Source organism: Mustela putorius, unplaced genomic scaffold (genome assembly GCF_011764305.1).
Source record: "Mustela putorius furo isolate JIRA1106 unplaced genomic scaffold, ASM1176430v1.1 tig00537335_pilon_pilon_pilon, whole genome shotgun sequence".
NCBI classification, from domain to species: domain Eukaryota; kingdom Metazoa; phylum Chordata; class Mammalia; order Carnivora; family Mustelidae; genus Mustela; species Mustela putorius.
In genome coordinates this window covers 1,262,195-1,282,959 of record NW_025422457.1, presented here as the reverse complement: position 1 = coordinate 1,282,959, position 20,765 = coordinate 1,262,195, and the positions used below count along the sequence as shown (strand labels likewise).

Below are 20,765 nucleotides of genomic sequence, written 5' to 3'. Positions count from 1 at the left end.
AAGATTTTATTTTTAAGTAATCTCCACACCCAATGTGGGCTTCTAACTCACAACCCTGAGATCAAGAGTTGCATGTTCTATCAACGCAGCCAGCCAAGCACCCCCTTTATATTGTTTTCTTAAAATAAATCCTAGTAGTGGAATTGCTAGGTCAAGGTCATGAATATTTAATACAAATATCATAGCTCTTGATACAAAATGTCAAGTTTTCTCAGAGTCCAGTTTACCTTCCAGCCATTGTTGAAGAACAGTAGTGTTTTGTTTCGTTTTCCATTTTTATTGAAGTATAACAATGGAGAAAAGTACATGTATCCCAAGTACACAGTGTGAAGAGTTTATAAACTGACCCCAGCCGTGGAAATAGCACCTCGAAGCATTCCAGAGCAGTCCCGGCACCCCCTAGAAGCTTCCTTTTGCCCCTTTACAATCTTTTATTCCTGCTCATTGTCCCGACTTCTAACAGCAAAAGCACATTCTACAGCTGAAGTTCAAAGTTTACTTGAACTTTGGTTACTTTTTCCATACACATGTGTTGATATTTTCATTATGCAAATAATGTTCATTGTTTTGAAAAAAGGCTTATAAAATGTATTAAGTGCATTTTTATTTATTTTTCTTATTTTATTTTATTTTTTAAAAGATTTTATTTATTTATTTGATAGAGAGATCACAAGTAGGCAGGGAGGCAGGCAGAGAGAGAGGAAGGGAAGCAGACTCCCCGCTGAGCAGAGAGCTCAATGCGGGAACCCTGGATCATGACCTGAGCTGAAGGCAGAGGTTTTAACCCACTGAGCCACCCAGGTGCCCCTTAAGTGCATTTTTAAAGCATCTATTATCCAAGCCAATAAACATTTCAGATATTTGCTCTGCATAGTTAGTAATACATATAGGATTGTAGTGTTGTTATTATTTGACTAATTCAAAATGTCATCTTAAACTCTAGTTGGTTATTGGGAGCATGCAGTCTAGAAGATACTTATTAGGTGACAGGCTCACTTCCAGGCTTCTAGAATCTAGACCAGAGCAGCTCAGACTTTATAAGACTCACACAGGGACTTGTTAGCTGACCTTAGAGTCTGCCTGAATAGATCTGGGTGGGTTCCAGGGACCTGCATTTTTTTTTTTTTTTTAAGATTTTATTTATTTGAGAGACAGTGTCGGCGCAAGGGGCTTGGGGGAGGCAGAGGGAGAAGAAGGGAAAGAATCTCCAGCAGACTCTGAGCGTAGAGCCCTTGGGCTCAGTGTCACGACCCTGAGATCACGTCCTGAGCGGAAGCCAAGAGTCCGACACTTAACCAGCTGGGCCACCCAGGCATCCAAGAGACCTGCGTTTTGCCTCCTGTGACCGAATCAAGCAAATCTCACACATTTAAGAACTCTGGCTTGTATAACTGAATTCCCTCTGTTTTAAATATACCAGTATCTAGGACACCTGGGTGGCTCAGTGGGTTAAGCCTCTGCCTTCGGCTCAGGTCATGATCTCAGGGTCCTGGGATTGAGCCTCGCATTGGGCTCTCTGCTCAGCAGGGGGCCTGCTCCCCATGTGGCACCACCCCCCCCCCGCCGCCTGCCTCTCTGCCTTTGTGATCTCTGTCAAATAAATAAATTAAAAAATATATATATTAAAAAATATATACCAGTATCTATTTCTTTGTTTTTACGGTGAATACTTTCTTTTACTAAGTATATTTTTCTCGGTGTCTGTGGATGGGCTTTTATTTTTTATCTTTTGAAGTTTGAATGAATGAAATAAGGAGAGAATCCTATTTCTGGGTCAGTTGGACCTTAGACAGAGCAACCCTCAGATGCGCTGCCCACCCAGAATCATTTCCAAGGGCTCGGGCACCCTCTTGTTGAAGGCCCCCAACGGCAGGGAGCTCGCTCCTTCTGCAGGCAGCCTTTCTCACCTGGGGCAGCATTGGTACTTCCTGACAGGTTATAGGAAAATGATCGCTCTACCTTTGCTCTGCTTGATTAACATTTTTTCTGCAGAAACACCAAAGTGAGCTTCTAAAAACATGAACCAGAATACTCCATGGCCCTGCTTAAAATGCCTCAAGGCCTTCCCATTGCCTTTGCACAGGGCCTGCGATCCATACAATAACAGTTCTACATTTTTTAAAGGGTGATTAGAGAATACACAACAGGGTCTATGACAGGGACTGAACACTTAATATCTACTCCTTTACAAATAAAGCTTGCCAGCCCCTGCCTCAGGATAAAATCTAAGCCACCTGATGCCCCCCTCCCAGCGCCCCCCCCCCCATATTTGGCCAACCTTCCCTTCTTCCCCCACCCCTGAACGCACAGTTGGCTCCTTCAGCCTTTCTGGCCTGCCTTCTCCAGAGCTAGAGGCACTGAGCTTTTTCTTGCCTCTGGGCTTTTGGACTTGCTGTTCCCTTTGCCTGGAATTCTCAGCCTTTAGCTCTTTCTGTTGCTGGCTCATTCTTGCCCTTCAGATCTCCATTCCAGTGTAACCCCCGACCTTCTAAAGTGGTGTCCATCACTCATGCAATTCAGCCCTCTCTCCCCTCCTTCCCAGCACCTTGTTGACGTGTCTGTGGAATGACTGTTCGCCCCTTGTCCACCACAGTACCTGCCCTGCGCGGGCAGACGCCTTCCCTTGCTCATGGTACCATATGGGTGCATAGTAGGCTTTAGTGAGCATTTGCCAAACATAGAAATGGGCGCTTGGAAAGCTGAAGCAAGGTGGTCGTGATTCAGACTCCCCACAGTAGGAATCACGAAAACTGGCACTGTTCGATCTGCTGTTCACTTGTCACGGGGCTTGGAAGAAGTTTCTAAGAGCCTAATATCTCAACATTTGCAGCTATAAAATAGCCTACTTGCCAACAGAAAATTATAAATTATTTTGGCAGCCTTTCTTTTTTTTTTTTTTCCAAAGAAAATTTGTATTACAGTGATCATGTATTCAGTTCTAATCATTTTAAAGTATATTGGGTTGGGGTTAAATATAAGGAAAAGGGTTCATATTTAATAAAGTGTTTTGCTTCAGATTAAGTAATGGGTCCATTCATTTTTCTTTCCATACAAGATTATTTTTGGTACTGCTCTAGAAATCCACTCTTGTGTTGGAAATCATCCATACTGGGGATGCCTGGCTGCCCCAGTCTGTAAAGCATACGACTTTTAGTCTTGGGATTGTGAGTATGAGCCTTGGGTGCAGAGATTATGGGAGGAGAGAAGGGAGGCGGGCAGGGAGGAAGGGGAGTCTGTACTGCACATGAGTCTCACTCAGAAATAAATAAAAGAAGAATACTAGAAAGTGTCCTCTGATGTTTAATGGTAAAAAGACTTGATCCTAAAGTGTGTGGTTTTCACATGTATTCTGTTTGTGAAGAGGCTAGTCCTTGAACACAGACTTCTGTGTTTGTGCCCCAGGATTGCCATTTACGGACTGAGTGACCTTAAGAAAATACCTTAGCCTTTTTAGATCTAAGTCTTCTTACCTGTAAAATGGAAATAATAGCAGCTTCACAGGGTCATTGTGAAAATTCAGTGACAACGTGTGTAAGTGTACAACGGTGTTGCAGGTCCCGGCAGGTACCCAGGAAATATGAGTTCCCTTGAGTTCAGTGTCCAGGAATGTGAGTGTGTCTATTTCCTTTGTTTCTGAGACTTAGAAGCTAAAGGATGTTGTCTTTTTGTTTAGAAAAATTCATAATAATCTATGTGTATTTTGTTAGCCTATAAAACATGAACCGTGATTTTATTTTCACTCGTTTTCTGGTCTTCTCCTCGTCTCATTAGGACATGAAGGATCAGATGTCGGCTTCATCTGTGCAGGCATTAGCGGAACGAAAAAATAGACAGGTGAGTGAACTTCTGAACACAGTATCAACCAAAGAAAGTCGCATGGTTAGATGTTTGGAATTGAAAAATGCTGACGTCTGTGTACCGTGTGTTCACCCAGAAGACCTGTACGTGCTGCGTCTGGCGGGAGGCTGGCAGGTGCTGTACAAGTCTGGTCCGCGGGCCCCAGGGCCACGGTGCTGTTTCCCTCCCTCCCGCACACCCTCTGCTTCTCCCGTCTGGGCCCCCGTAGCTCCCTCTGCTTATCCCCATAGGCCTTGCACACAGCCGTTCTCTCCGGAAAGTGCTCTGATGGCTTGTTTTCTCTTTTTTCTCTGCTGGACCCCAAGCAGTGAGGGGCAGTTATGTCATGAGCTGTTTTTAAATCACTAGCTGCTATTCCATTGCCCGTAGAACTTACTAAACGTCTACCAAGTGAAATTTTATGTAAAGACATTGGCGGCACCTTTAATTTGTGTTAAATGAAACCTTTCATTGTTTTAAGTACTTTTTAAAGGTGAGGTCCAGTTTTTGTTAGTTATTACAGATAAATTATGAAACCTGATTTTAAAACCCCAGGGCAGATAATGTCCTATCAAAAATAAAAGCTACAGGAGACCAGGGGCGCCTGGGTGGCTCTCTGGGTTAAAGCCTCTGCCTTCGGCTTAGGTCATGATCCCAGGATCCTGGGATCGAGCCCTGCATCGGGCTCTCTGCTCCGCAGGGAGCCTGCTTCCTCCCCTCTCTCTCTCTTTGCCTGCCTCTCTGCCTACTTGTGATCTCTCTCTCTGTGTCAAATAAATAAAATCTTAAAAAAAAAAAAAAAAGCTACAGGAGACCAGTCCTTGAATTTAAGTGTCTTTTAAAATTTTTTTTTAAAGATTTTATTTATTTTAGAGAGAGAGAGAATGTGAGCAGGGTGGAGAGACGGAGGCAGAGGGAAGAGCAGATTCCCTGCTGAGTAGGGAGCCTGATGTGGGGCTCGACCCCAGGACTCTGAGATTTTGACCTGAGCCAAAACCAAGAGTCGGATGCTTAACTGAGTGAGCCACCTAGGCGTCCCTTAAGTATCTTTTTAAAATTAGACACTTTGGATAGAAATTCCCTTCTGACTGATAAAAATCCTTTAAGAAAAAAAAAAATACAACAGTTGCCTAAAATTTAGATTTAACTTCAGGTCTGTTCAGACTCCATCAAGTTACTGATAACCCTTTTAATAGACTATTAAGAAACAGTTCATCGTCCTTAACGAGCAATCAGTACATCCTTAATTCAGACCTGCAGGTATTGACCCACTGAATCCGAAAACAAGTAAGAGATCAAAGAAAGGGAGGGGCTCTCAGGATATCACCTACTTAGTTTTCCTGTTTCCTTTCCCTGCATTTCATTCTTCAAGTCACTGTTGGGGTTTTTCCTTCCTGTCTCCCTCCCTTCCTCTCAGCATTGCAGCAGGGGAAACCCAGCATATCGGGCACAAACTTTTTTTTTTTTCTTTTTTAAAGATTTTTTAAATTTATTTGACAGACAGAGATCACAAGTAGGCAGAGAGGCAGACAGAGAGAGGGGAAAGCAGGCTCCCTGCCTAGTGGAGAGCCCGATGTGGGGCTTGAGCCTAGGATCCAGAGATCATGACCTGAGCCGAAGGCAGAGGCTTAACCCACTAAGCCACCCAGGTGACCCTTGGGCATTAACTCTTGAAAGGAGCTAGGGCATGGCCACGGCCGGCAGCTCCCTTCTCGTGTCTACTCTCAAAGCAGTTGTGACAGTGACATGGGGAACACCAGGCCTCCGTCACGCTGAACTTGAGTTGTTTTATTCTCCAGATAGTGAAAGTTGAACTATCATAAATAAAATATGTACTTACACCCTGTCTCTCTGAGTATGGCTTGGGATTTTGTTTTTGGCATGGAGTGAAAGGACAGATTCCCATGGAATGGCAGGGCCAGTTTTCTGTGTCACATGCAAGCAGGCCAAGTCGGCCTCGCTGCCCCGTGCCAGGATGAGGCACTGTGCTCTGGCCTCTGCTTCGCCAGGACCTTCCACTCTGGCATCTGCACCCAGGCCCTCTCTCTCCTCCTTCTATGAAGATAGATTCCCGAGGTCAGACTGGTGACGTCTAGTCTGTTTCACAGTAAAGCATAGATAGCTCTTACCGGCGTGACCTATGTCTGCCTAAGTGCAGACCACAGATAGACTAGAAAGAAGAGCCCCGACTATGACCCCAGGAGTGCACAAGGCTGGTAGAGCCCCCAGTTCTCTGTGGGTAGCCTCGTGATGCACTGCACATAGACTTTGTGACCTTGAAAACATGGTCACTAGGCCTCCGTGTCCTCCGCAGAGATTCTTAGAGTCTTTGCCACGGAATGAGCAGGATCTTTTAAACTTGACAGCCTGATGATCAGGTTGGGCAGAGCCATCTACAAAAGGCCTTGGGTCTGCTTTATGCCAGAGACAGTCCCCATCCAGCTTCTTGGCTGGACTGAGGTCCTGAGCTGCTGGCAGCTCTCCAAACTCCCTCAGAACTTGGGCTCTGCGTCCTGAGCTTTGCCGAACCCGACCCTGTGTGGCTATTTGACTGAAGTCACCTCTGAATGTCAGACCAGGAGGTCCATGTCAGTATCGAGGGACTGTTGAAAAGCTTTGCAGACAGAAAACAGAGTAACCCGTGAGGCCTTTGACAGTTCCAGGGATTAGAAGTACCTGCTAAGAAGATCCGGTGCCTCCACAAGGAAGAAGTGTTGTAGCAGCAGCATCTCTGGTTCTCTGTGCAGGGCTGACGGGAGCGCTGACCTTGACCACCTGGTCAGACAGGCTCGAGGGGCTCCCGGTCAGAGCCCGCTACCGAGAATGAGCTCTCACATTCCTGGCCGGCCTCTTCATGTAAGGGAGACTTATCCTTTTTCCAGACTTATCCTGTTCTGGCTGCAAACTTCCTTGAATTCATAGTGGGAAACCTGACGCTGGGGAAGAGCTCTGACATGGGAACCCGTGCTTGCTTGGGTCGTGAGGGCCAGGTGCTGGTTTGTGGCCCCGCCTGCCTCCGAAGCAGCCCCGGCTCCTGTCTGGGACGCCTGCAGCCTTTTAGTCCAGCCAGGGGGCACGGGGATTGACTCATGGGTTCGGGTGAACAGACATTGGTGGTTCTGGTATCTCCTGTACGTGAGGGGCTGTGACTGGGCTCGTCATTCCAGGGAGCTCTTCCCACCTCCTTCCAAAGAAATGCAGAAACTTTCCCGGCTCATACTTGAATGAAAAGGGCTCCTGATCTGTGGAGTCAGATTAGAACCTCTGGGTCTCTGATGAACCTCCGAGGGTGCTAGGAGAGCTGGTCTGGGGGCGCCTGGGTGGCTCAGTGGGTTAAGCCTCTGCCTTCAGCTCAGGTCATGATCCCAGGATCCTGGGATCGAGTCCTGAGATTGGGCTCTCTGCTCAGCAGGGAACCTGCTTCCCTTCCTTTTTCTCTGCCTCCCTCTCTGCCTACTTGTGAACTGCCTGTCAAATAAAAAATAAAATCTTGGGGCGCCTGGGTGGCTCAGTGGGTTAAGCCGCTGCCTTCAGCTCAGGTCAGGATCTCAGGGTCCTGGGATCGAGTCCCGCATCGGGCTCTCTGCTCAGCGGGGAGCCTGCTTCCTCCTCTCTCTCTGCCTGCCTCTCCGTCTACTTGTGATTTCTCTCTGTCAAATAAATAAATAAAATCTTAAAAAAAAAAATTTAGAGCTGGCCTGAAGAGACCAAGTGCTTTTAGATCGTAAAGCGGTATACAGATGGGCGTTTGTTGATTTTACGTTGACCTTTATCCGTGTTTGCATGGGACAAAGCCCATTTATGAGTTGCCCTGGGAGAGCTGGGAGGCAGCGGGTGCCCTTCCTGGCATTCCTGAGATTGTGCCACGCAGGCAGCAGCCCACACCACTGCACAAGGGCTGACCCAGCAGAAAGTGCACCGTGAGCAGCGTTTGAACTCGTCGAGCCCCTGTGCCAGAGCGTTGGTTCAGAAAGTAATGGCTTGTTTCCCCGGCCCCGGCTGCCCCCTGCTCCGCTCTCACAGGCACTCCTTGGGGACAGTGGTGGCCAGAACTGGAGCACGGGAACGACAGACAAATACGGGCGCCTCGACCGCGAGCTCCAGTTAGCCAACTCCCATTTCATCGAGGAGCAGCAGGCGCAGCAACAGGTACCCAAGAAGCCGAGGGCGGGAGCGCGGCACTCCCCTCCGTCCCCCCAGCCTGGGGGCTTTGTGGCCAGTGCCAGCCAGGGGGACCGCACTCGCCCTGCAGCTGCCTGTGTCCACGTGCACAGCGGTTTTGTAGATGAAGGGTTTTTAAAACCTTCTTCAGAGCACGACCTTTTCAAGAGAACCAAGCTTGATTAGATCTCTTAGGAAAGGCAGACCAGACATCCAAAACCTACAGACAAGGCCATTGACTTAAAAACAAAAACAAGAACACAGAAAGCACCCCAGCAGCCTCTTCCCCCGCCTCCACTTGTATGCTCAGTTTTTTGTTCATCTCAACAAAGGCACTTTCAGAAAAACTGAGTCCTTGTTTTTTCATTGCAAATTATTGTTGGTTCCATTATATGTAGAAATAGATTGCGTTGGTGGAGGTTATAGGGTAGAAGGAAAAGGAAAGGAAGGTTGATTATGTTTCCATCGTGGCTTTTGATTTGGGTTGTGGTTTAAAAAGGAAACTGATAATAATGTATCTGGGGATTTGAGGATTATCCATTGAAGCTACTGGTTCTTCAATATTACATTTTACGTATACACCTACGTTTGTGTGTTCTTTTTCCTTTAGTGTGTCTGTGTAACCAGTTGTCTACTTAAACTGCTATTAATCAAGCAGATTTTTTTTAATAAAAAATGAGGAGGCTACACCACAATTAAAAGTAATTATTTATCACTCAGTAGTTGTCCTTGATGCGGCTCACTGCCACGGGGCTTCCCTAGTTTGTCCTTGTGGAGGAGGGACAGGACTGTGCATACAGCTCTCCTGCATTCACAGATTAGCTGGCCTCTCTCTTGTAGTCAGGCTGAGGCAGTCTGTTGTGGTTGAGACCTTGGCCCTGGCAGTGGCCTTCCTCTCCTCAGCATCCCATGTCTCGGTGGTCACTGCACAGGTGCTTCTGACCCTGGCTTATTCCTGCATTGGACCTGAGCCAACCAGAGTAACTCGCTCTTGGTGGTTTCCGGGCCTGCTGACTGCTCACAAGTTGGATCAGCAGGAAATATCAGTAGCTTGACAACCCAGCCTTTTGAGCAGTGTGTTCTCAGAGGCGATGGTCTGGTCCTTCGATTTCTGGGCTTTGCTTCTGAATGAGAATTGTCCCAAGTTGGCAAAGAAGCTAGCAGCTGCTAGAGTACTGGGCTTGGAACCAGGTAAGATGGATTTTAATTGCTTATTTCCTATTTCTCTGGCACCAGTTGATCGTGGAACAGCAGGATGAGCAGTTGGAGCTGGTCTCTGGCAGCATCGGGGTGCTGAAGAACATGTCCCAGCGCATTGGAGGGGAGCTGGAGGAGCAGGCCGTGTGAGTGTGACATACCCCCTCTCGCTGCAGTGAAATGGAGGGGCAGAGCCGTCTTGGGAGACCCCTAAAAAGCCTGACAGTTACATGGCTAGTAAACCCAAAAGCTGTTTTAATTATCTAGCTGCATCTTTACTCTGTCTTCCAGACTAGCCTCCCCCAAAGAAGCACATTTATCAGATAAAATTTTCAGCAGGGTTTGGGCAAAGTTATTTTCATGATTATTTTTACACCCTGCAAAAGCAGATACAGCTTCCTCTGAGCGGATTCGCAGAGTGTTGTGACGGATGGAAACATGAGACAGATATGGCTGTGTAACCTCCCTGGAGATTTGGGTCCTGACGGGGATAGGACAGGAGCTGACTTCCCTCTGTCATCCTGTGACTCTCCTCCGTCAAACATCTTAAACTTTAACTTTAACTTAACGAAGAAAAGTTTTTAAATTTAACTTTGATTAATAAAAAAAATTCCCTCTCAAAAATAAAAAGTAAAAACAAAGCAGATGAAAACATAGCTGAGTTTCTTTGTTTTTTCCTTCAGCACAGTCCCCTTCTGTGCTCAGAAGTAGGACACCAAAAGCATCCTTAAATGCTTTCATTCCACAGATTTCTTTCTGAAAAAATAAGACCATCTACGAGGATATTGCAGAACCTCTCCTATCACAGTCTTGAATTCAGCCTTACACATTCATTCTTCAGAAATTCAGACTGGTATCTGTTCTGCTGGGAGGTCCTGGGTACCCACAGAAGAGGGAACAGAACAGACTGTCTTCCGTCAGAGTTGACCAGTTACTGCACAGAACAGACATTCTGCAGACGGTGCAGGTCATTAAGAGGCGCAGAGACGGAAGGGGGAAGGGTGTGGTGCCGTCCGAGCCCTCTCTCAGCTCAAGCTGCGGACCTGACTTAGCCCAGGTCCTGGAGAAAATGTTTGGAACTAGAACCTGAAGGATGAGTGGAAGGTGGCTGGGGGAGGGGCGGGGGGAGGGTCACCTGGGGGTTAGAGTGAGAGAGTGCATGGGATGGAAAGGTCTGGTGTGTGTAGACAAAGGGGGGTTGCAGAAGTCAAGACAGGGAGGCTGAGCACAGAGCAGGGAGGCCTTTGAAGCCCCATTAAGGGGTTAGGTTAGAACTCTCTCTCCTGAGGGTGATGGGAAACCAGGAAGGTTATGTTGGGACTAATGCCATGGACAGGTTTACATTTGGGGCAGACCCATCTGGCTGTGGTTTGGATGACAGACGGCAGCGGAGCCAGACTGGAGGCAGGGAGACTAGAGGGAAGCTGTAAGAGTGGGAGTCTAGGCATGTGTGTTGAATTTCTAAAATGCATTGTTCCCCTAAAATTTCAGTTTGTGGGTGGAGAAGGACTAGTTGCCTGACTCTTCCTCGAGGTCAGTAGATGGTAGAGAAGCCTGGCAGACATCAGTTAAAGAGGTGACTTGAACACACCAAACACACCCTTGATGTCGCTCCTTCCCGACAGCCCACTAAGGCACTAGCAGAGGGAGCTTTTTAAAAAACTGTCCTAAGACCTGTGGGGACATAGGGCATGAAATAAGAAGCAGTAACCATAACATTTTAGGTCCCGGAAAGTAGGAAAATGAATGGCTTTTGACTCGACAGACCAGAGAAAGCTGAATCCTCCGCCAGCCACAGGGGGCGCCAAGGAGCAGATGCCGTTCCTGCCTCTTGGCAGTGTGAGCTGGGAAGGGCGCGCTCATCACGTGGTGACACGGTCCTCTGGAAGGAAGGGGGATGAGTGGTGGGATGGATGCAGAAATGAGGAAGGAGGTGGACGCAGGGCTAAGCCCTGGCTTTTCTAGAGTCGAGTCGGTAGGACAGGATTCTGCTGTGAGTGTGTTACTTGAACTCATGGAGAAGCACCCAGGGGATAGTGGGAGGGGTTGGTAGCAGTTGTCCAAGGGGACAGGAAACATCCATGTTTTTTTACTAAAAAGCCTGAATATGCTACTTAGCTCTTTAAACTATGTCTCACTTTGGTAAAAATAATATTTTTGGTAAAATAATAATATTGGCAAAAATTTTGGTAAAAATTTAAAAAAATTGGTAATTTTTTTGGTTAAAAAATAATATTTCTGGTGAAAATAAAAGGAAAGTCCCTGAGTCTTGGATTTTGACCTGTGTCCTCCAGCACAGTGGCCACTGGCAGCTGTGGCCCATAAGGACATAAAATGTGGCCAGTCTGAACACAGTTGTGCCCTGAGTATAAAGGCACATCAAGTTTTGAAGACTTCCTGTGGAAAAAAAAGTAGCATAGCTTGTGATTGATTTCTCTTAATTACATGTTGGAATGATAATATTTGGGATATATGAGCCAAAAACCCAGATTATTAAAATTAATTTCATCTCTTTGTTTCAAATGTGGCTACTAGCAAATATTAAATAGCATATCGGACTTACAGTCTGTTTCTTTTGGACAGCACCGAGTCAGATCTGGGCTAGAAACCTAGTTTAGTGGGTGTCCTTGGGCTGGAGGTTGGGTGACTGGCCTTTTTGTCCTCAGTAGGAAAAGTCATGCCCAGCATACAAGGGTGGCTCTTGTTTTTCCATATTTGGCCCTGCCTGGGTAGGTCTGCAGCTGCAGACCAAGATGCTACCAGGATCTTAGATGAGCTAATAGTGTGTTAATTTGAAATTTCAGGTAAGGGACAAAGATCTGTTTATTTAGTTGTCAACGTGGAGTTTATTTAATAATTGACTTAATGAGGAGTTGGTTGTCCCAAATCCTGTGGGTAGTCAGGTGCCTCTTGTGGGCACAGACCAAGCCCAGTCATTTCTAGCTGCCACTGATGCTCCTAGGGTAATAAGGCCTTTTTAATAAGACCTCTGCTACTAATTGGTGTGTTAGGTTCCATACTCGGAATAATCATATGTTCACCGCAAGTTGAAAAGTCTGGAATTTTTTTTAAATTAACATATAATGTATTATTAGCCCCAGGGGTACAGGTCTGTGAATCGCCAGGTTTACACACTTCACAGCACTCACCATAGCATATACCCTCCCCAATGTCCATAACCCCACTACCCTCTCCCTACCCCCCTACCCCCGGCAACCCTCAGTTTGTTTTGTGAGATTAAGAGTCTCCTATGGTTTGTCTCCCTCCCGATCCCATCTTGTTTCATTTATTCTTTTCCTACTCCCCAAACCCCCCACGTGGCATCTCCACTTCCTCATATCAGGGAGATCACATGATAGTTGTCTTTCTCCAATTGGAAAAGTCTGGAATGTTTTGTCATTTATGAAACACTGCTGGAGTTAGAGTATTTTGGTGTTTTCTTTCCCAGCTGCAGCTTGGACAGCCAATAGTGTTTGCTTCCTGGAGCCACTTCTCTTAGCAGGCAAACACCGACTCCTCTGTGGGTATAGATGAGGAGGGCACACCTGCAGGAGTGTCAGTCCCAGGGCCTCCCAGCTCTGTGACAAAGCACAGAGCACGGTTAGGAAGATTATTATGTGGTTAAAGCATGTTTAACTCATTGCCATAAAGTGCTTTGTGTTACGCCCTGGCCCCCACAAGACCCTGGCAGGGAAGCTGTCCCATTTTATGGATGTGAAAACAGTCCCAGAGTGGGGTGCCTTGTCAGGGCAGTGAGGTAAGCAAGTGGCGAAGCCTGCTTGTTGGGCTTTGCTTAGCCTCCTCTGCATATGCTGCCCTGCCCCTGAGTTTGTGTTACTATATGGTCCGGTTCGTACTGCCTGATCTCCGATCATGAAGTTGAGAGAGTGCTAAAAAAATAAGTCTTTTTGGGACGCCTGGGTGGCTCAGTGGGTTAAGCTGCTGCCTTCGGCTCAGGTCGTGATCTCAGGGTCCTGGGATCGAGCCCCGCGTTGGACTCTCTGCTCAGCAGGGAGCCTGCTTCCTCCTCTGCCTCTCTGCCTGCTTGTGATCTCTCTCTGTCAAATAAATAAATAAAATCTTTAAAAAAAAAAAAAAAGTCTTTTTAAAAAGGTTTTCAGCAAGTTCCTACTATGAAGAACCTGACCTGAACTGACTGCAGCTATGATCCCTCATGGTTTGCTCTGAGGCGATATTACTGTGTTTGATGACGAGGTCTGCCCCGACCCTGCTTGGGGTTGTTGGCTAATACACAGCACGTGCAACTTAGTACCTTTTTTTTTTTAATTCCCCCAAATTCAAAAACCTATCTTGTGCTAAGGATTTTGGGTAATCGATTGGGGGCTTGAATCCCAAAATTACTGGTTTTAGGTTTGCCAAAATGGAGGCATAGATCCTGTTTTAATTCTGTGGCCAATGCATTGCCCAGCCTTTATGCTGATCAGCTACCCTTCTGGGTCTGCTTCTCTTTCTAGTATGCTGGATGACTTTTCTCATGAGTTGGAGAGCACTCAGTCTCGGCTGGACAATGTGATGAAGAAACTTGCAAAAGTATCTCATATGACCAGTGGTATGTATGGTATTTAAAGCTTAAGAATTCCTATTGAAATCTAGAAACACCGTCTGTAGGGTTCTCGTAGGCATGCCCCTTCGGATCTCTCCTGTGGGACATTTTTGGTCCTGTTCTTTGGTCGGGAAGGAAGACTAGTTTGCACAGGCCTTGTCTGCTGCTTGTGGCTTGAGAAGTGGTCTTTGCACCCCCCCACTGCACAAGGCTGGTGGTGTTGGGTGGCTCTTCTCCTGGCAGACCAACTCTCTTTAGAAAATCCTTTCTTACATAATTTTTTCTATTTCCTTGCCAAAATAGGGAACTTATTATAAAATTACTCTTATAAGTAATTAAGCCAGTTACTGTTTTCTTCTGGACTGATTTTCTTTCATTGAGAAACTCCTACCATTTCAGAATAAGGTGGCCTTACAGATCTAATTTAATGGTTTTCATTTAAATCCACAGTGAAATACTCCATTGGGTTTGCAGCAGGATGGGGTGAAGAATTAACAGTTTTCAAATCAGTCACTGTGTAGGAAAATATGTTCCAATGACTCTATTATTTTTTTAAGATTTTATTTATTTATTTGACAGACAGAGATCACAAGTAGGCAGAGAGGCAGGCAGAGAGAGAGGAGGAAGCAGGCTCTCCGTATTTTTTTTTTATTGTAACAACCCTTGCTTCCTCTAGTACATTAGAAATAATGTGTTTTATTTATTCTTTTTTAAAGATTTTATTTATTTGAAAGAAAGCAAGGGAACGAGACAGAGAGCATGAGCAGGGGGGAGAGGCAGAGGGAGAAGCAGACTCCCCGCTGAGCAGGGAGCCCAACGTGGGGCTCCATTCCAGGACCCCAGCATCATGCCCTGAGCTGAAGGCAGATGCTAAACCAACTGAGCCACCCAGGCATCCCAGAAATAGTGTATTTTAAATTAAAGAAAATCCAGTATCTCCTTTTTTCTTTCGTTGGCTGGAGTGGCCTGGTGAAGGGGGACCTGAGCTGCTCCTTGAGCTGATGTAGCTGTTTTTGAACCAGAGCTCCCAGCTCCCCCACCAAGATTCCCCCCCCCCCCATTTCTTGACATGTCTTTCTTTGGGTTTCCTTCCCTCAGGTCTGTGCTATGGGGTCTGATAGTTCGGACTTTTGAGCTGAGACTTAAATACAAATGCGTATTTGCTTTCCAGCACTTCAGCTCATGGGTTATAGAACAGTCGTCTGGGGCTCAGCTTCTTATCTGTAAAATAATAGGTTGATGCCTTGGTCTCAAGATCACTGTGAAGATTAAATGAAGTAACAGTAGTTAATCTGCAAGTGTTTAACAGTGTCTCCCGTGTATTAGTACTTACCAAATGTTTGTTTTAAAAAAATACCTAGACAGGCAGAATATGGCCCTGCAGGGCAAAAGACCTGTTAGATCCAAAACAGAGGGAAGCTGGTAGCCAGGCTTCCTTCTTCCTCTCCAGGGACAAATACCTTTATGCTTCTAGCAAGTCATTGCCGGAAGCACATGCCCCCTTAGTTCATCATTCACACTCTTCAGAGAAAGGTTAGCAAAGCCGCCTTCCTTACTGCTCCGTGTTCTCTCTCCCACCTTCACCCCTCTACTTAAAAAAAAAAAAAAAAAAAGTTAATGAACTATTATATAACCAGTTGCAACACCAGACCTCTCACTAGTGTATGTATTAGTCACAAAGTCAAGTAGCTACTTCAGCACCAGTTTTGTTTGGGGAAGAGCAAAGAACAAAGATGCACTGTGTCTTTGTTTCACAGCATTCCGGGTATGAATAATTTAGAAAAGTACTTGCATTGTGATAAGCCGTTCAGTGTGTATAAATAGCACTGAGCCTTGTTTATGCTTTATTCTACTTTATCCTGTAAGAAAAGTTTGGGGAGCAAAGTGGGGACTTCAATTATGTTTGTCTAAGAGAAAGAGCATTCAGCCTGAAAGGCCCTTCAGTTTGGACAGCTCGCCTGGGGTTTTCATTTTAATCTTTGCTCGCTCCCAAAAGAAAGCTTGCTCAGGGACCTCCTGCACAGTGGTGCTGGCTTCAGTTTGACAACAAGGCAGTTTGTATTTGTCTCTGTTCTCCAAAACTTTGGGGCAGGTTGACTATCTTTTCATCTGTCCTTGAAGTGTAGTAAGACACACGGACTTTCGACGAGGCGGTCACTGAGCACTCACAGGGCAGCTGCCCTCCCCATGGCTGGCTGCTCCATGGCCAAGGACAGCCAAGATGCACCTGCCTTTCCAAGTGACCCAAGGAAAGTCTATTCTTTTGAGTAGATACGGAGGTTTTCTTCCCCTCACATTCCAAAATTCCGTTATCTTTTCTCTTTAGGGAAGGAAAATATTCTGGAAGGTGGGGGGACCTTGCCGTTGGAGTTCTCTTTGTTCCTCTCTGACTTTTTGAGGCAGGCCTTAAACTTGCCAAGCTGGTTAGGCTTTTCACTTGAAAGCACAGAAGCCTTTGTGGTTAGGACTCAACCCCTTCTGGGGAGAAGTCAGCTGGAGTAATGGCTCCCAGAGCTTTCCTGGTTCCGGTGAACCCAGCAGCAGCTTTCCACTACAGAGGAAGGTGGCTTGGAACAGAGTTCTGGGTTGTGCTGCTCGTGTGACCCAACTTCTTGATGAAAACCCCCAGTTCAATGCAGTTGTGGAAGAGAAAGTGACTGGGGGTGGGAGGGGATTGGGCAGAGGCTGGCGAAAAGCCAGAAAGTGGAAAACTGGTTCAGCATCGGGAATCTGGGTTTGAGATGGCAGGTTGGGGAGCAGGGCAGGGATCTGTATGAGGCTGGGGGGTAGGGGTGGTGAGGAAGCAGTTACCTTGACTGTTTTGTGCTGGAGGAATACTGACTAATTTTAATGAGAGGGTTTTTAAAACATCATAAACATTTTTAAATAGATGAAAAAATGCTAGATACTGAAGTTTTCTTGGCCAGTGAAGCGATAAACAGATTAAAAATATTTTCTGAGTAGGCTGATTCTGCCTCCCATGCCCATTCAACTAGCCCTTGTCAGGTAAGTAACTGACAGACTTGGGGTCTTTACCCTGATCACACTAGTGAGTCTGTAGCACGTCTGAAGTAGAACAAGGTGGTTGGCACTGAGATGATACTTACTTTGCTTACTGCTACTTGGTGGCTGGCTGTTGGCCGGTTCTAAGATTCTGCTCTCCATGACATTTAAGTAATTTAAGTGCTTGGTCTGTGGACTTAGCTATGCTCTGTAGCAAGTTTGGCAATTTGTTTTCCTAGATTCAGACCTTTATATAATGTGATTCTTGATAACTATGGTATGCCACAGTCTGCAGGCTCTCCAATAACCTTCTGATGAATCAATATGACTTTATGTTTCTGTTTAAACCGAGTGATCTTTTCTGGCTGTTGAATTGCATTTTCATAGGCCCATGAAATCCTGTTCTCTCAGTCTGACCCTTCGTGGAAAATGCAGGACTCGTCTGCAGAAAGACCATGTGTTCTTTATACACCTGCACAAGTGAACAAGGCATCCTGGCAATGGCAGCATCTTGGGCCCCACGCCCGGCCCGGCCACAGAGTGTGTGAGGCTGTTGGTGTTCACACTCACAAAGCCCGGCCAGGCAGCTGCTGTGCAGTGTGAGGGCTCCGCACCCAGGGTTGTGGGTGCAGCTGGGGCTCCCCTGGGGCTTCCCCTTGGCTCTCCTGCCCCCTCCTGCCCCTCGAGCCTCCTTGCTCTCACCATTTAGTTGGACTCTAGCCACTTAGCTCCCGGTGCTTGTCCTCAGGTGTCGATAGGGCAGAATGTTTCAGGGAAGACATTCCACTTTCATTGTCAGGCAGGCTGTGCCGATTGTTGAAGTGATCTTACTCCTTTCCTGACCAGCTGTGGGGCAATGTGGATCGTACTCTTGATCCCAGAGTTTGCTTTCTCAGCTCGTTTCCTGAAGTGACCAGCAGGCGCTTCTGTTCTCTGTCCACCCTCCCTAGTGCTCATTGAGCAAAGAACATGATTCCTGTTGAATGAAATGATTTCACTTCGGTGGGAGATGAAAGCAGACGGGCTTTGGTCTGTACGGCCGATGCCAGCCGCCTTCCATGGACACGGTGCCCCCGAGCAGCAGCAAACCGAGAGCCAGAGTCTAACTCACGGCTTAAGACACGAAGCACGCACTTAGAGGCCCGTTTTCAGGAGATGGGCCGAGCCGTGGACGCACGCGTGGGGCAGGCCCCCCGGGCAGGCTCCGGAGCATCTGTGCGCCCACCCGTGTGCTTTCTGTCCCCGCTCTGCCTCGGGGCCTTGCCTGTGGCTGTACCTTGGGGAGTGCAGCGTCGCGAGCACTAATCCTCCTGTCCTGCCTTCCAGATCGGCGCCAGTGGTGTGCCATCGCCGTCCTCTTCGTGGTCCTGCTGGTCGTGCTGGTCTTCTTCTTAGTGCTGTGACGGCGGCCCCGCGCGGCTCCTGCGCACGGACCCCAGGGGAGGCGGGCAGCAGCGCCCGGCGTTGCCGTCTCCTCACACTCCTGTCTGGAAAACACAGCCTGCACTGACCTCCCTCCTCACGACCCTGCCGCGGAGACAGCGGCGCTGCCCCGGCACTGGCAGGGCCGATGGGAAGAGGAGGCGGACGACTGTGCGCGCCCAGCACCGCCTGTCCTGAGGACGGCTTGCCGCTGCTTTGCCTCCGGGGCCCGGGCCCCGAGGACAGCCTCTGAGGAATCCAGGAAAGTTCGCGACTCAACTAGTGCTTGCTGTTGCTCATTCCATCCTTCTCTGGCCGCTCTTTCCCCTGCCCAGACAGCACGCCTGTGCCCTCCGGGACCGCGCTGGCCGCACCGGCTCCCGGGCGGGTCTCCTCTCCCGTGGCGGCAGTGGCCCCACGGCCCAATGCCCCCCCAGAGCTGGTTGCTATTGGGGACACAAGGCCCAGAAGCAGTTTGTGACAGAAAATGCAGTGGTCCATTTTTCAGGGATAAGTGCTGGGATAAAATTGCTTTTCCAGGCTCATTATTCTGTGGTAGAAACAACTAATGGAAAATAATGGAAAGCACAAGGCTTTGGGGGTGCCCACAGCTGGTGGCCTGAACTGAAGGGAGGAGGGGGCAGCGTGACCCAGAGTTTGCACAGCTGAGGGGAGGGTGGACGAGGTTGCTGGAGGCCAGAGCCTCGCCAGATTCAGGTCGCTACCCTGGGGCTGCTTGTGTTTCTAGGACGCTCCTTACCTGTACGGCTGCTGCGCAGCTCAGCCACTTGTTTGGACGGTCTGGACCCAGGGCCGGTCTGGCAGCGGGTCAGGTCGTTGCTGTGGCACTCTGTATGGGGGGAGGGGCGGTTAGTACACTGGCAGGTACAGCGACACTCACTCAGAAACCGTAATGACCAAAAAGGCTAGTTCTGGACCAGATTTCTCTTAACCTGGGAGGAATGGCAAGAATGGCTGTAGGTGAACTTGGGTGGGGTTTTTTCCCACTGAGATGACAACTCAGTTTTTTTATTACCCATTCAAATAACTGAGCCAATTCAAATTTGAAGAACGGATGCTTTAATTGAGTTTTAGTAGCTGAAATGCTGAGATGCTAAACTTTAAGCTTCCGATGATGCCTCCAGCGTCCTGGAGTCTGTAGGATATTTTTATCACCTCCCCGATGCCGTCACTGGTGTAGAGCATCAGCCGACCCGGAGCCCGGTGGCAGAGGCCACGCTCTCCCCACCACCTTCTGCACTTGGAAAGCACGGCAACGTCTGGATAGAGCTCTAGCTTTGACTTCCTGTTTCCTCATTTTATTGGGGCCCATTCCTCGGCACAGTCTCTCTTTTTTTTTCCTTTTTCCCTTTTTTCATGTTTTGTCTGTATTTCTTGGGGTTTTTTTTGCTTATTTGCTTTGGGCTTTTCCCCCCTTTTTTGTGATTTGCAATGATGTACTTGCCCAGCTGACTTATGAATTGCACTTTTTAATAAATATTTGTAACAGTTTTTTAAAGAAGGGTATTTTCTCATGGTTAGGATCACAGTAGGTAAGGAAATCTGCCTCTTGCTGAAAGCTAAAAGCAGATTTATAAAACTAAAAGGGTGGCTGACATCCACGTTTACACTCTATTTGATATATAAATAAGTTATTTTTTTCAAATTAGCAAAAAAATCCACAAGATTACTACAAAGGGCTTCAGACGTAGGCTACTAGATTATTTGTTTTACAAGTTTTGAGACTCATTCAAATAGTTTTCTCTAAACTTAGAACAGGGATGGTACTTAGGTTTGCATTAAAATGAACAGGTCTTTGTCTATGTACATGGGGACCTTGTCTGAGTACTGTAATCCACACTCCGCGCTACAAGAGGCGGCCAGCAGCCTAAGGACCTGTATGATCACGCCATCCAAAAGCCGTGCTCTTCTCCTGCTGTTACCAGGTTTACTGTGCCCTGCACCACTGTCATGGGTGTCCTTGGGGCCTGCTGGGAGCGTGCCTGGTCATTAATGGGTAAGATGCTTCCTGAGGTCGGCGGGCCAAGTGTTGTGACCCGGGTAATTACTAAATGTCGGGAGAGATTTGGAATTGGCGCGAGGACCTCACTTAATTTCAGATGTTTGCTAAGCAGTGGCTGTTGTAGACCAGACTCCCACTGAACCTGGCCGGGGAATTCCTTAGGAGGAGAAAGTTTACTTCTAGATGCGGGCAGTGCCTGCGTTCCCCGCGGGTGCCCCATCTCTGCGCCTCGCAGGAACCGCTCTTGGACGGGCGTCCTCTTAGCTGATCGTCCGCGTTAGCTCTGCCCCCAGCACAGTTTCCGGCCCCGCCAGCAAGATCCTGGGTCTGACCCTGTTGTGTCCGAACTGGGCATCGCCGCAGACGTCTCCGCTCAGCTCAGAATGCAAACGGGGCAGCCCGAGGGAACAAGCCAGGGGCTTAGGTTGATTTTTGAGGACATATGTTTCTTCATCAGCGATCCTAACACTGCCGGGCTTTGGGGGGGCCCCTGCGTGGTCCCCTTGCCTGTAAAACGGGGAGAGTAGACCCCGATGACCCTCTGCCCTGCTCAGAGGC

The 20,765-nt window shown here is 47.7% G+C and overlaps 1 protein-coding gene across 1 annotated transcript in view; it reads left to right on the top strand.

The window, feature by feature from the left end:
* Nucleotides 1-19,703, top strand: part of STX6 (syntaxin 6) — a 47,130-nt gene extending 27,427 nt beyond the window's left edge. The window contains exons 4-8 of the mRNA XM_004767898.3: nt 3,772-3,834; nt 7,861-7,986; nt 9,235-9,341; nt 13,671-13,765; nt 18,089-19,703. Of these exons, the coding sequence (XP_004767955.1) occupies nt 3,772-3,834; nt 7,861-7,986; nt 9,235-9,341; nt 13,671-13,765; nt 18,089-18,165 (468 nt within the window). The 3' untranslated portion in view covers nt 18,166-19,703. The remainder of the gene's footprint in view (nt 1-3,771; nt 3,835-7,860; nt 7,987-9,234; nt 9,342-13,670; nt 13,766-18,088) is intronic.
* The last annotated feature ends 1,062 nt before the right edge of the window (nt 19,704-20,765 follow it).